Genomic DNA, 16,351 nt, shown 5'->3' with positions numbered 1-16,351 from the left:
CATTGTATTATACAATTTTTTCTTGTCTATTGAGAGTTTAGCATATTCAGAATGATATATAAATAATACCTGGAACAGCAAGCAGTAATTTGAAAAAAAAGTTAATTTGTAATACAAGGAAAGACTCTGACTTTGGTTGGTAGAAGAAAAGATACAGGACTTTGAATATAAATGTGTGCAATACGATAAGTTTATTAGTAAAATCTAAATTTACATACCTGGAAAACAAGTTTGTTTTTTTTTTTATGTCTGCATGCAGGTTAAACTGTCTAATGAATGCACTCTAAAACTCAGTTAGTTAATCGTCACTTTCCATCAGCATTCTTTGGAAAGCATGCCTTCTGAATAAATGCAAATAAGAAGCTATCAGAAGTCATTCTTAGTTTAGGACAAACAAGAACATCTATACTGAGTTAGTGTAAAGCTCATAAAACCATAATGAGTCCAAGTGCTGTGACAGCAGTAGCAGGTACTCAACAAAGGAGTGTAAGCAGCAGAGCACATACAGTGATTCTTTCTCTTGTATAACTTCCCAACATTCACTCGTTGGATTTTGAGGACTTGCTGAGTTGAAGGTTTTGGATATTGCATTTTACTGTATATGATGCATCTATCTGTGATGAATTTGTCAGATACCTTTTTAGACATTTATACTTCTGGTGTCCTCAGCAGCCTTTGGGAATACTGTTCAAGTCTAAATAATGCAGTACGTTTAGGAAAAAACACTTGTTTTCTAATTGTTTCCTTTGTTCCCTGAGTTCTTACGCTGTGTGAAATACCGAATTAATGAGAGTACATCTTCCTGATTTAATAGGTTGAAATAGCTGAAAATCTAAATGGGCTGCTTAGTTTCTTTGTCTTCTTTTATTTTTTTTTTTAAGATAAGTAGAAAGCATTGATATTTTGCACATAATGCTTGTTGTCTTTTTTCTGTTACCATATTCTTCCTTCAAGTTTGTTGTTAAAAATTCATAAATGTAAGTGAATATATAGTTTAAACATCACATTATAGGTGCTGTATTTACAAATATGGCTTCCAACTTCCCACTTTATAGCACTAGTAATAACTGATCCTGAATTCATTTGTTCATTAGTGTATAATTTACATTTTAGACTTTTGAAATGCTCTTTATTTGAAATGCTCTTAACCTTTATTAAGTTTATTATGCTCTGAATTTAGTAAGAATTTGCGATATAGGAATTTCTGTATGTTTACATGCATTGGTTAGCAATTTTGGTGACTTGATTTGATTACATGGGTGGGTAGCACCTTTTGAGATGGTCTTGGGTGTCCCAAATGGCTGATTTAAAGCTGCTGCTCAGGTGCTATGGTCCTCTGTCATACTTACTTGCCCCATCCTGATGCTTTGGATACCAAAGGGCATCCCCATTGGAACTAGATAACTATGTGTGAACAACTGAACTAAGGCCTTGATTTTGGGAGGGGAAAGTGGAGACACACAAGGGATTTCTCTGATCAGCAGTAGTAGAGACATGAGTGATACAAATAAATGTTAGTTGGAAAGATCAAGACTGTCAGGAGTTTTCAGTAATAAGTGCAGCTGTTGTTGCTTAGAGGCATTTCACAACATCTGGTTGCAGGTTAGCATCAGTAATGAGCAAGGGAAAAGGACAGACGCAAAATGCAGAATTTTGGGCGGACTTGTTCTTACTTAATCCGTATTATAAAGTCATGCTATATAATAGCAAATAATCTGGTGGGTGTATTTGCCCAAGTAAGATTTCTCAGTCCATGGAAAGCTGGAAATTCCAGCAGAATGCTGATTGTTGTTGGAGCCAGGGTTATATTATGATTTAATGGCTTTTCTGGGCTTCATTTGATGACCTGGCTTAGAAAAACATTTTGAAGTAATAAAGCGTCTGTTTGGCTCCAAACTAATGAGAGAAGCATTGCTCTTTGCATTAACTGTTCTTTAGGAAGAGCTGTGGAGAGCTAGTAATAAACCTTATTAAAAAGATTAAGCAATATTGAAGGAAATAGAAAACAGAGAAACTATTCCATTCCATGTGAAGCAAGTACATAGGAAAAAAAAAAGGAAATAACCAAATGCAAGCCCACAGGGTTTTTGCCTCCCCTCCATGTGACTTGCAGCTTGCTGCACTTCAGTTACATTGCCTTTGAGATATGTTAAAGTGCAGCTCAGTTGAATGAAGAAGTGGATAGGACATATCAAGGCTAGAGACTTTACGGCAGAGACTGGGTAAGTAAATGCAGCTGTAGATAAGTGTTTACTAATATTGTGCAAATGTTATAATATCTTGCTTGTAGCATTTAAAACAGTACTCAGAGCTATAATTTTTTCTGGTCCTTGCTTGGTTTTACTGAAGTAGTTTGCAAGTTTGGTAGGTACATGCTATGCAATAGATTTATGTATATGACTGAGAAAGGATTTAATCTTATTTTTCAGACATCCTACAACAAAACAAATAGCTTTCCTTCAATTTCACGTACTTACTTTGGTTTAGATTCTTTGCAATGTAAGTAACTGCTTTGTCTATTTTAGTGCAGTGCTCAAAATAATTTCAGTGGGAGTTAACTGATAGTTTCTGGTGCCTTCCTGTTCTTTTAATTATTCTCCTGTTGGTGAGGGAGAGGGGAAACTAGCTGATATTCTGAACCTCCGAGATACAGCATTTTCACATTGCTAGAATCCAGCTGCAGACCACTGAAAACTCCCCAGCATCAACTTGTTCCAGGAATTCATTCAGCCATTCAAGTAGGATATGATTTCAGCTGTTTGCTTTAGTTCTCTGTGTCTTTTTATAAAGATTTGTATGTGTTCTTTGCTGACTTTTATATAGAAAGTTCTGTTTTGTATTTATGTGTGTTTAAATGTGTATAAATTTAATATCAATATACAAGAGAGAGAAATTATGAAAGCTTTTGTTGTTGTTTGAAACTTTCAGGCTTTTGATTTTGGTGTGGTTTTGTTTCTAGCAATTGTAATGGACCTTGCAATTGCTGTAATGCAATTAAGAAATAGGATTGCAATTTTAGTCAATTAGTAATTTCCAGAACAGTTGTTTTAGCAGTTTAAGTGCCTGCCATTTGAGTATTTAAATCTCAGTGCATAGACAAAGAGATGAGAAGGAGGAATGATCAATATAGATTGTAAAGACCTATGCTGAAGCCTGATTCAAATCTTGGGAGCTGAAAAAAGAAAAGCAAATTCCTTCATGGTTGGTAGTGTATTAAAGAGAATATTTTTAAGCATTTGGTATCTTGTGAGGTAGGGTGTTTCATCCTTTTGCATCATCTCACAGGGAAGAGTACCTGAAATGTTATAGCCTATCATGATTTTCACTATCTGGATTATCGAGAATGTGTTCTCTTTTTCAGATAATCACTCCATTTAGGAGGCTAATACTGTGTGCTGAGAACAGAAAAGAAATGGAGGACTGGATAAGCTCTCTGAAGTCCGTTCAGTCCAGGGAGCACTATGAGGTAAGTTGACATCCCTCTTGGTGAGACCTGTACTAGCTGAAGAGATAAAGCTACAGGACACAGAACTGGAGAATTCACCCTCCTTAGTGTGAGAAGTGTGGCTAATGTCAGAGAGAAGCTGCATCTTAAGACCTTTACTTGTGAAATGACAGCCTGTTATCACACTTCTGCTTAGAAGTCTGGAGGGAGTACAGGCTAAATACCCTTTGGAAAATACTTTTTGGTGAACATTGCATTGTCATTCCCTTGTAATATGGGACCATAGGTAATTTCAGTCACTGTAGCTGTGTTCTGTACTTGCAAATTTGTCTTAACTTCTCCTTTACTAGACCGCACAGTTTAATGTGGAACATTTCTCAGGGATGCATAACTGGTACGCCTGCTCCCATGCCCGACCTACCTTCTGTAACGTGTGTAGAGAGAGCCTCTCTGGAGTCACTTCTCATGGCCTGTCTTGTGAAGGTAAAAGAAACACTTTCTTTCCCGTTTATAGTGCTGTGCATGTAGACAGATGGCTGATGAGGAATGATTCTGAAAATAATGAGTAAGAAAATAGCCTGAAGGGAGACATTTATTCACTAGAGCGACTTTCTTTTGGGCAGAGGGACTACTAATGGTCTGGCTCACCTTCTTCATGCTCCAGATGCCACTTTCTAACTCATGTCAATAAAGCACTTCCTTCTGCTGCAGTGACTAGTTTGGAACGTGCTGGGTGGATGGTTTGCAAGAAAAAATAGGATTTGTTTCATTTGCTCATAAAAAAATGTTAACACTTTGTTCAATGCTATGACCTCTTCCCCTCCAGTTCTTGTTTGCTCTGTTGCTGATGCCTGATTCGGCAGTGCAGGCAGGACAGATGAGAACAGACTTATTGCTTTAAAAATTGTCTCATACAGTGAGGGGGTAGAGATGCAGATAGATGTCTTTGCATTTTGATGGTTCAACAGATGAAATCCAGCACGAAGAAGAAGGAGCTGTGGGTAAGGCTTCAACATGAAGCTTACCTGGGTAAATGATATTTCACAAACAAATATTTATAATAAACCTAAAAAAAAACTTACTTGTTTTCTGCTGTAGGTTCTGTTAAAAAGTAGTAACAAGTCTTGTATTGAAATCCATCTGAAAATAAAGCACTTGTGATCATGTCCATGAAATATATATACAATGTAGAGGTTTTAGATTTCCAAAATAGCTAACTGTTCGGAAAAGAATTACAATTACACCATTCAAAACTTGATTTTTTGGATGCATGTTACTCAACTGCAAATGCATTTCTGTTACTGATGATGTTACAATACTTGAGGTCTGAGCATAATAATGTGTATTAAGGAAATCTTACGAAGGAAACATTAACCCACTATCCTGAATTGTCCATGCTTTTAACGTCACTAATGGTGCAGTTGCCAAGGAACGGGACAAACCCATTTCATACAAATTAGGAGTAGCATAGTTACTTCCAGCTACTCTGGTGTGTATTTTCCACTGTGTGTGAGTCGTTTGGATGGTTTTAAGGCAATTATGGTATTTTCAATGTCTGATATTGGCAGATGGAAGTATCATGTGCTTAAGTAAAATGCAGTTGTATTGCCTCTGTGTACAAATACAGTTATATTTGCTCAGACAAATGAAAGAGTTCTTTCCTTTCATAAGGAATTTATCTTTCCATAAATTAGTATTTTAGTTATTTAAAAAGGCTGTTTAACAATAATTATTCTTATAAGATTATCATTGTTAATGGTCATGGTTCATCATTTTCTGGGTTTTCTAGTTTGGGAGTTTGTTACATTTCTGCATAACTTATTACAAACTAGTGCTATATTTATCCCCATTTCTGATGCCAGTTGGTCATTAAGCAATTTTTCCAAATGGCTAATGAAGGTAGTTTGGATTTGCTTTCACTGATTCACAGTTTCATAGAAATGTAAGACCTGTATTGGTTTATATGTAGATATTATGATTTTCTTTTTATCTATTGATAGGTTTACCTCCTTTTCCTTCTTAGCTATGACTTATATCTACTTTTTCTTTCTTTTTCCCAATTGTTTTTTGAAACAAAAGGAAAACTTTAATTATGCATCTAATATGAATCTTTTGACAGTCAACTGAAATACTCATACTTTGTCTTTGATTTTGTATACCTGTAAAAACTCGTGTTAACCATCCTTAATTTCTTCATCTAAGAAGTGTGTTTGGTTTGATACAACTTCTTTCTTTGAAATTCTTATGTGTCTGAATTAATCTTTACTTGCTCCTGCCATTTGCACTTCTAATGCATTTCACCATGTATTTTTTTGACTTGCCCTGTGTTAGCAATATACACTGTTTGAGGAGACAATATAGGAAGTATGGAGTCTTAAAGATTCCCCAGACATGTTCTGTGCTACTTTTTCTCATTGCAAGCTTTAAAAAAACCCGTTTAAATATTCATGCCTGGCATCTGAAGCCTCCAGCACTGCTTTACACTGGGAATGCATTTATACCTATACTAAATTCAATTATTTGGGTGGTCATTGATCCCAGGCTACTCTATTATGTCTTGTATTGAGAAGCATGAGAGGCTTCTTCTCAAGAGATATTGGAGCTCTTCCTTGTCTCAGTGGTTTGGGTTACTGGCACACCAAGTCATCCTGAAAGTAGTTTAGAGACTTTGTACTCTTTGTGGTCTAATTCTTGACTGTTAACTGTAGGCAAAAATAAAAATCAATCCCATTGCTGATATTTTGCAGCTAATGCTGCTTTAAAAAATGAGTCCTGTAGTATTTTATTCTCTCAGACCTGCTGGTCGCCAGCAGTGCTACACAGCTGTTTTTCAGCCTGACTACACAACAAGCTTCATTTATTTTGGAGATAAGATTGGTGCCCTATTTTTTTCAGGGCATCTTCCCTCCCAGTAGCTTTTCTCAAAGTTTGACCAAATTAATTATAGGCCACCCTGAAGACACTCCTGTTAAGTTTTGTGGAAGCCGGTGTAGAAAAAGAGAGTATGTTAATACCCTTGGTAGGGAAAAGACTGTAGTGTGAACTTCCTGCTTTTTAGAAGTCGAAGAATCAATATATATATCAAGCTAAAGATGTAAATTCATATCAAACCAGGCTTCATTCTTTCTGCTTCTCAAAAAACAATTGACTTTTAAAACATTGAATCATACAGTCCTTTGAGATGCAGTGCTAATCCTCTCACTATTTCCTTCTTTTGTGTCTTCTCAAAAGATAATCTACTTCTCAAATGTAGTCTGTGTTGTGTGCTTTAGATAGCTCTAAAGGACTGATCTCCGCAACATTCATCCACAGTCTTTAATAGGACAGAGAAATTAGTTATCAAGTAAACACAGGGATATATGGAATGTTTAAGCAAAGAAACCTAAAGAACCTAAAGTTCATTATCTACAGAAACTCTTTAAAAACTCTCTAGCCTCAATTATTCTGTGTTAATACCACATTTCTATCCAAGTCATTACCAGTGGAATACTGCTTTTATGATTATTCTCAAAGATGTATTCCTTCATGCAGTGTTTTCAGTATCATGACTGAACCTTGATTGTTCAATATCAAATATACCTAATAAGCTGGAGGTTGCAGTTTAAATGGGATGCTTTTGCCTGTGATGAATTGCACAAACATACAACATTGTAAGAACACTTAGGATCATGAAGGCAAGCAGTAAGAAAATACTGGGATTAACTTGACTCTGTAAATGCACTTCATGTACTTGGTCTTTTTTCATCATGATTGGGTTTTTTCTTTCTACAAAACCCTGTTCTTCTTACCCACTGCACAGGTATCCACTGCTTGGGTAGTCATTGTTTCCAGGATATTTGCCACATTTTCTGCACAGGCAGGAGAGTGTATAGTGAATGAAGTGATCAGGAAGAGAAGGGATGTTGGTTGTTAAAGAATTAAGGAATAACAGAAAGCGCTGATCTGTGACTTTGTATCACACTGTGCCGTTCTATAATCCTGGAGAAATCACATAAATAAGATTTCTGATCAAATCAGTGGTTGCGTGTTGGTTATAATCTGGGACCTGTATGACAGAAAAGCTGTGCCTAAAATAATAGTAATTTTAAAAGGCCAGGAAGAAATTAATATGATGTGTAAAAAGCAGCATTTCATTAGCTTTTGGTAAATAAGGCAAATACCTGTTGAAAATTATTATGAACCAGAGTACGGCACAGATGCATCCTTGTCAAGAACCAACCAGTGCATACAGTAAATGAGGATCCTATTCTCAAAAAGTATATAATCATAGAACTGAAGACTTGTGTATGGAAACTGTATCGCAAAGCTGTACTGCAAAATTAAGTTGCATAAGTAATGATTTTGTAGTACTTTGTAATATGAGTATTCTTTTACCACTCTAATATCTAATTAACTTATAGAGTTATTTATTTGGGTGAAAATAGTAAAAACTGCCAAGACACTGCTGAATTTTATCCTTTATAACATAGACGTAAGCTTCAAATTGGATTGAAGTTAGGTTGCTGTTTTCGCATGGGTCACTCTGTTTTCACTGTGACTTGTCCATCATAGATTGTGATAGTATTCTTGGAAACAAAACACCAAGTTTCTTGGAATACCTGAAGAAAAATCCTTCCATTTTGATAGCGTAACTATAGCTACCAGCTCAAGGATCTTTGGATCAGTTTCAAAACCTTTGGCTTTAGCCTTTGATGCTGGAAAAGAACAGTCTCAGCCAGTTCTTCTTTGAAGAACACAGAAGAGAAAACTCATCATAAAAGTAGTTTTGGGGGCAAAAGAATAGTGTCCTGCCAGCGTAGTCTTATTAACTGATGGGTGGTTAGAATGAAAGGTCTTTGAGAGAGAAGTGTTCTATAAGAAAGGCAACATATATATATTTTTTCAGTGCAATAGATCCTATGATAAGGTTCAGTAATGTTGACTTTTCTGCATTGTAGATAATAATAGCTCTAGATTTAATCACTGTGTCTAACAGCATATGTTGGTATCACTGTGACAAGAGTTTGCTAATGAAGTGGTTCTTTTGGTTAGCTTTCTGAGAGATCTGCCTCATATTCCAGCTAGAAACATTTACACAGGAAATGAAAATTTAAAATAATGTCCTAATAATCTAGATTTGGTTTGGTTCCATTTTTTATTTTCTCATCCTTTAACTTTCATTGGTGAAGTAATGGCAATTATGTCTAGCAGTATGACTGCATGTTTCCAAAAGATTTCAGATACCAGACCGATACATGACTGGGACGCAGTAGGTTGGCAAATGCACAATATGATGCTGAGCTGTTTTGAAAATGTGAGCCTACCCTGCTGGTTGAGGTATCTGGGATATTTGCACACTTTGGGTCTATGAATGCTGCTGCTTTTTTAATGAGCAGGGGAGTTACTGTAAAAGCAAAAAATCCGTTGCCTCCTTTTTCTTTGAGCTAAGCACATACTTTCACACATCTCCCAGAACAGTGAGGATTGCTTTCAAACTCAGATTGTTGCTTACCTAGTCTCAACTCACTTTTTAAATTGATCTGGCAATGGATCAGTGGAATGAGAAATTTATGATTCACAAGACCTTTTGTACCTTGGCTTAATGTTTTTTAATGGTGGACAAGTGATGGGCCAAAGCTTTTGACAGTTTCCTGTCAAATATTTGTTTGAGACTACTACTTCTGATCTGCTGGCTAGTTCTCATAAACCTTTAATGGCCCTTGCCAAAATAATTTCTATAATGCACTCTAAATAGAATGATGTCATGAAGTTCCATTAAGAGAAATACCCACAGTTGGGTGTGTCAATCTATTGGATCTAATATGGTATCATTAACTGGTCATATTAATTGAGTTGAACGAAATACATATAGTTACTAGATTGTCAAAATGTCTGCCTATACTACATACTTGTGCTGAGTATTCCAAGTAGTAGATTTTTAACAAATGATCCATTAAGGAGTCAGGCTCTTCCTCAGTTAATGTAACCTCTTGGAAAATGATGTAACTACCAGTATTCTGAGTAAAGATATCACCATCTAATCCTTCAATTCCTTGGTTTCTGGGAAAACAGGCATAGCATGGTGCCCAAACGGGATCCATTAAGCAAAGAAACAGAGTTCCTGAAGTAAAACACTTCTGTGAAAACATACCCCATCGCCTCTTGCAAATTTGAACCATGTATTTGAGTTGTGTCACTGGAGGAACAGAAGAGGCAAAAATACAGTTAAAGATGTATTTGTACCTTTGTGCCTTGCACTACACCTGAAAAAATTGGGACCAGTGTGGATTTGAGGACACACATGGGCTACAACTAAGCAGTTAAATCCAGTTTAGAGAGTTAAAGCTGGAGTGATAATGAACTGCATTTTCTTTTAGTTGGGTTGTGTCATGTGTGCAACACTAAGTGACCTGTATTTGGCTGTTTTATGGACTACGTATGTTTAATTTTTTTAAAAGATATGTATGACTGAAATACATCAAATAACATAGTATATGTGTTTATGTGTGCCTTCCAGTGTGTAAGTTTAAAGCACATAAAAGATGTGCTGTCCGAGCAACGAATAACTGCAAATGGACTACATTAGCCTCAATTGGAAAAGATATCATTGAAGATGAAGATGGTGTAAGTACTATTTGTATGTACAGCATTTTCCAAAGCTCTTTCTTCTTGATGGGAAAAAAAAGAGAGAGGCTAAGCATAGACATATTGCCATGTGAACCAGTGAAGTTAATGGTAGGTGGCTGTATTCCTGAACACTTTTCAAAGATTAACATGGTATTTAGACAAAAGTTATATTCCTATCTCACAAGACAAGTTTAGTATCTGTGGGCACTAGATAGCAACCGTGTTATAAGATTTTGAAGGCCACATGCAGAGAAACTCAGAAGCTGGAGAACTGCTCCCAGGAGTTCCTACTGCTCTTAAGCAAAGGTGGTATTTTATACTGTTGCCATGGTGTTTGGGCCATCTATTTTGTATCCTCCTTACCGATGGCTGTTCCCAGAGGCCTCTTTGGAATTCACTCTCATGTGGGTTTTTTTTTTACTGGTGAAAGCAGGAATATTAAGATTAGCAGGAGAAATGCCAAAAGCTTTTCAGAGATTTTTTTAATGGGTTATTTTTACAAACAACTATATGTGTGCCACTGGTGTGAAATTTCTTCCTAGAAGGTTAGTATAAAGTTGCACACCTCTGAGTGTACTGAGTTGCCCGTGGTATTAATGGGACAAAGAGTGTACTAAGTAAAGCTTTGCACTGCATTTAGGGACTGCTTCGTTGAGCTGTGACTTACCATCCACGGTAAAGGAGTAAAGCCAGAGAGGTGTTCTGCTGTCCTGCCTATTCTGAATTCTAGTTATTATAATTGGGTTTTGTCATGTAGTCAACAGAAGTCCTTATTTATATTACAGAGTCTCTGGACTTAACTGCCCTTTTATTGTGCGGTTAGTTGCTACCGTAGTACCATGAACAGTTGAATGAGATGTGTCTCCCTTCTTCAGCTGTCATATTTTCTGCCTAGCATGTGAAACACCAGCATAGGCCACATTTATAGCTGCTGTCTTGTGAGCATCAGTGTCACTTACCCTGGTCAGCTGTACCTGCATCTGTGATGTTGATGAGCTGTGGGAACACTTGAAATAAATACACCTGCATTTAAGAGATAAAAGCCTCTAACTTCTGAGTATTTAACTTGTATGACTATTTCTTCACAGATAGCTATGCCTCACCAATGGTTAGAGGGTAATCTGCCCGTCAGTGCCAAATGCGCAGTTTGCGACAAGACTTGTGGCAGTGTTTTACGCCTGCAAGATTGGAAGTGCCTTTGGTGTAAAGCTATGGTAGGTGCAGTGAGCCATGTCCAAGTGTCTAAGATTTTACCAGCTTTATTGCTTTATTTTTATTTTCTCATTTCATAATCTGCTTTTGGATTAACTAGGAGCAGGCAGCTTGTGCGAACTCAGGTCTTTCTAATGTTCCCAATTTCTTGTGACTGTCCTACTTGTCTCAGCTGTTTTTTAATACTACCACAGATGCAGCTTTGCTTTAATAGGTGTTGGTATCTAGTGTGTTTTCTCTGCCTTCTCCTAACTGATAACTAAAGGCTCAGGTGCCTGTTCTATATGCCTGCTAATCTTATGTTACTTTCTTGTCTCTTACTGTAAATTTTCCTGTAATAGTATCTTAGTAATATAGTTTTAGTAATATATTTTAGTAATATAGTTAATATTTATTGATATTAAAGTAGTAATATTTTATTACTGCATAATCTTGAAGTTCTCTATAGCAATTCTATAACAGGCTATTGCTGTTTCCCCACACTACAGTTTTCTCTTAGTATAAAGATGGGTTTCATAAGCTAGGGTACAGAAGTGGAAAATTAGCAGCTTTTTTGTTGTTGAAGCCCTTGGCATATATTTGTCTGAGGCTTTGTATGTAGGCAGTTGAAAATGATTAGCATCTCCAGAGACGATTTGAAATTCAGGTGAAGTGTAGCCTATCTTTCCAATAACTGTGGAATAGAATTCTATAATGGACAGTTTATGGGGACCCACCTTTGATGGGTTGGTCTGGCTTGGTGGGTTTGCTAGCTTTATCGATCATAGGTCTTCCAGAGGAGCCAGGTGGACCAGGCACATACAGAGCTAGTGTTTTGCATGTGTGCCGTGTGCCTGCTGTCCCCAGCACAGATGCTGGCTGCTGGGAACTTGGCCCTCCCTTGCTCATGGATGGAGGTAAATGACTCCCTTGAAAGGATGATTCATGTCTACTATAGGAGTAGCTGACGGTGATGTACTCCAAACTTATATTTCATGTAACAAGTAATAAACCTTTGTGGATGAACACTGTCATGACTTTTTTCCCAGTTTTCTCCTCTTCCCTCTACACCTAAATGTTACGTATTAGCCCATTTTTTTACATAGATATTATAGAATTTATATTTTCACCCTGTAATTCCACTGTAGGGAAGTAATTTTTTGTTTCTTTTGTAGGTTCACACTGCATGTAAAGATCTGTATCCTCGTAAATGTCCACTTGGTCAATGTAAGGTATCGATCATACCACCAACAGCGCTAAACAGTATAGACTCTGATGGTACGTAGCATTGCAGTGTGTTGAGTGGTGGTAGCTCTGGACTTGCGGAGGCTGCACTTAAAGGCAGGGAGTGGATTTCATAAGGAGTATCATGAAATCTCAACAGCTTTAATTTTATGGTTTGTGTTGATGGAAAGTGTAGACCAAAAACTGTTTCAAAATTTAATGAAGTTTCCTGTATGAAGTTAGCAAAAGTGATTGTTTATGCTATATATATTCACTCTGTTTGCTTGCTATGTGGTGTCTTAGACCATCATGCTCCTATTTATTATTCATTTTAGGAAGATTTTTCCATATGTGAATTTATTTTTATTGGCATTTAAATAAATTAATCAAACCTTATTCTGAATTGCACATTATGGTAATGTGCATTTAAATTAGCATCCTTTAATGCCATTCTTTAGTTATTTTTTCAGTAATTGAAAACAATACTGTTACTTTAGTTTTGCCTGAATCAAATGTCAAAGCCTGTATCTGCAATGTCTGATTTTGAAGTGTTGCTGAGAAACCACTGCTTCCATGGACTGGTTATGTTAGGGGCAACAGTGTCCATTAGTATGACTTATTAAGGACATTATAGAAATCCTGCAGTAATTAGTTAAGACCTACATTGACTTTACTAAGCTTTGAATCACAGCTGAAAGCCTGTGGTTCAGTGATTCTATTACAATTAATAGTATAACTTCAGCCTGGAATAAGAAGTTCTCATGCAAAGTCTCACCTGGAGCAACTGAGTAGAGTAGCTTTTAAAATCTGTGAGTACTCTTAGAAAGCTCATACAGATGTGAATGATCCAGATCAACCCAGTAAGGTTAAAGAAAAATCAGATTCAAAACCAAACACTTATAACTCAAATATATATTTAATTATGTGATAATCTGTGAAGGTGAGATTTGGGAAGTATTCTAAAAGGTTAATAAACTTTTTCACTGCGGAAAAACAATAAAGCTATTGTCTTCAGGATTTTACTAAATTTAGTCACTGAAAAAAATCCTTTTGGTAAATCTTTAACAATTATGTTTTCCTTGCAGGGCTAGTATTCAGTTTAGAGTTTACATTATGCATGATAAAATGTACTCCTTTTGTTCTTCATCCCTTTCTTTCTCTTTCCCATGATTTCTTTTTATGTTGTTCATATTAGAAAGCTTTATTTATATCATTCTTTCTAACTATGTTCACAGGTTTCTGGAAAGCCACATGCCCGCCATCCTGTGCCAGTCCTCTTTTAGTTTTTGTTAACTCAAAGAGTGGAGACAATCAGGGAGTAAAGTTTCTTCGGCGATTCAAACAGTCGTTAAATCCAGCTCAGGTGTTCGATTTAATGAATGGAGGACCTCACTTAGGGTAATGACCTTGGAAATCTGGAGCAATCCTTTCTGCAAGGCAATTTAGTGCAAAGTATAGTGTTGTGTTGTCCCTGCATTGTTAAAATTCAAACCCAAAACCTATCAGCCCAAGTGTTTAGTGGCTTTTTGGCTGGCTTTGACTTCTGTTAACTGGTAAGACTCAAAATCATTACAAATGTTGAGATGCCTTCCTGAATCTGAATTACTGAATCAGGGCCTTTACATACAGTTGCCCACCTGCTTTTCTTACATATCATATGCATAATTCAGATATTCCTGTGAATTTGCTGTGAATAGATACGGAATAAAACTGTTGTCTAAATGTACTCTGTATTTTTTTGAAATTCTGAACACAAATGCCATGAGGGAGTCCTCAGTGGGTGATGGACAGGTACAGTAAGACTTCTGTCATCTGAAAACTACAGTCAAAATATAGTTTAGGCAACGTATGCAAATGGTCAAGAAAATTAGCATCTCACAGAATTTGGAGCAAGAACACAATTAAAACCATCAGGCATTCCACAAAACCTAAGGGTTGATTGTTGGAGAGGTAGGGGTGAAATTTGCATAGTGGTGGCCACAACCCAATATCTTTGCACATTCGTAAAGATTGCACATTTTTCTGCTACCTCACTTAATTCCACTCAGATGTAGCACTGTGATTGAATGACCTATTCATATCAGTCACAGGAAATAAAAACACTAACTTTTGTACTCTTAAAGATGCAGAATTGTGCTTGCTTGCTAAAAGTGTAGATGAAACATGCACAAAGTTCAGTTCAACAGTAGGCAAACAATACAAATATAATGGAACACAGCTGTGGAGTTTTGTACTCAATACTGTGTTATGGACAGGTTATATTAACTCTTTAAGTTGTAATTAAAGAGTTGCAACTGATAATCTGAATTTAATCTGAATCCCTTTTAGCTAACATTTTGTACATATAATTAAATTGACAGTAAAAAGTTCATCTAAATTAGAGAGACAATTTATGAGAGAGGACAGTCTTAAAAATATGTCTGTTTGCAAGTTCTCTTGCTTCATATAGTTGTACCTAAGAGCAGCAGCATGGTTCAGAGCACTCACTTTGTTTTTTTAACCTATGATTATAGGTCAGCTTGGTTGCATTTAAATATTTTCCCAAACAATTTCCAAAGAGAGATCCTTAGCAGTTTTTCTATCAGGTTGTGCTGATGTATTTTTTTTCTAGATGATCTAAAAGGCAGAGTTGTATTGTTTGAGCCAGTGTATATCTGTTTTCTCCCTTTTCTCAGGGTAGGAGAAATTGTTTCAGTATCAACATTTTTTTCCTTTAATATCTGCATCTTTTGTTCTGAATAGTATCTGCCTATCATATAGAAGTGATACTTATTTTCTTAGAAAAAATGTAAATGCTTCAAATATTTGGGATCTTAGTATGTTGCTTTATAGAAATAGTTCAGAGATTATACATATTCTGGAAAATAACATGCGTTAAGAATTAACGTCTTTGGTTTTATTTTTAAGAGTTTATACTTTATGATTCTTTTGTTTTGTTGGTGTTTCCTTAAGTTTATATCGTTGTTGGTTTTACTTATTGGCTGTTTCTTCACATCTCATTCCCCTTTCCTCTGTGTCTCACCTTTCCTCTTGTTCTGACTCTCTTGTCCTTTTCTGTACTGCCCAAGTGTTGCATTCTGAAGGTGCTGCAAGTGAGAGAACAGGAGGAAGTGAAAGCAGGATATGGCTTTAAGGACCTAATATTAAATACTTGTCTTATTTGTCTTATATTGTTGTGATCACCTTACGTGTAGTAGTTGCCTCCAACAGTCCTTGCATTTAGTTAGTCATGTGTTGGCAAAGCCCACCTGTATTGTGGAACGCATCCTGTTGTTGTGTCTTTAACTCTTCTGAAAATTCCCCATTGGTGCCTTGTGCTTCTGGCTGAAGTGAAAAGCACAGAGAAATTGCAATTTCACAGCTTAGATTTTTTAAAAAACATTCATAAAATTCAGAATATACCATTAATAAAATCCTGAAAACAATATCAAGGGAATTTTTTTTAAGTAAAACTTGGCATGTTATTTATCAGAAATGTCAGTATAAGAAGTGGAATATACAGAAAAAATTGGGATGCAAATAAATGTATTTAAGTAGATGGTTATATCCACATATGCCAGAGCAGTGAAAGGACCACATTTTCATCTAACAGTTGCTAATGAATATGACTGCTCTCTCAGTAGTGGATGTTACTGGCTCTAAGAAGCTCTATTTTCTCTGCAGTTTGCGGTTATTTCAGAAGTTTGACAACTTCAGGATTCTTGTGTGTGGCGGCGATGGAAGCGTGGGTTGGGTCTTGTCAGAGATTGATAAGCTCAGCTTGCACAAACAGGCAAGTGTGTATGATTACTTTCCTTGACTGTACTGACCAGCCTTAATTTTGTATGGTTACTTTTCCTTGACTTGTTTTTTTGTCATATCTGTATATGGTCCAAACTCAGTTGT

The 16,351-nt window shown here is 36.4% G+C and overlaps 1 protein-coding gene across 2 annotated transcripts in view; it reads left to right on the top strand.

Annotated features, from left to right (window-relative positions):
- Positions 1-16,351, top strand: part of DGKH (diacylglycerol kinase eta) — a 154,613-nt gene that overhangs the window by 104,777 nt on the left and 33,485 nt on the right. For both annotated transcript variants that reach the window (XM_034074042.1, XM_034074050.1), the window contains 7 exons: positions 3,362-3,466; positions 3,796-3,928; positions 9,942-10,048; positions 11,140-11,265; positions 12,418-12,520; positions 13,702-13,864; positions 16,130-16,238. In XM_034074042.1, coding sequence (XP_033929933.1) covers positions 3,362-3,466; positions 3,796-3,928; positions 9,942-10,048; positions 11,140-11,265; positions 12,418-12,520; positions 13,702-13,864; positions 16,130-16,238 — 846 coding nt within the window. The remainder of the gene's footprint in view (positions 1-3,361; positions 3,467-3,795; positions 3,929-9,941; positions 10,049-11,139; positions 11,266-12,417; positions 12,521-13,701; positions 13,865-16,129; positions 16,239-16,351) is intronic.

Source organism: Melopsittacus undulatus, chromosome 2 (assembly GCF_012275295.1).
Source record: "Melopsittacus undulatus isolate bMelUnd1 chromosome 2, bMelUnd1.mat.Z, whole genome shotgun sequence".
NCBI classification, from domain to species: Eukaryota; Metazoa; Chordata; class Aves; order Psittaciformes; family Psittaculidae; genus Melopsittacus; species Melopsittacus undulatus.
Note: the sequence above shows the minus strand (reverse complement) of the source record. Positions and strands in the feature narration are given on the sequence as shown.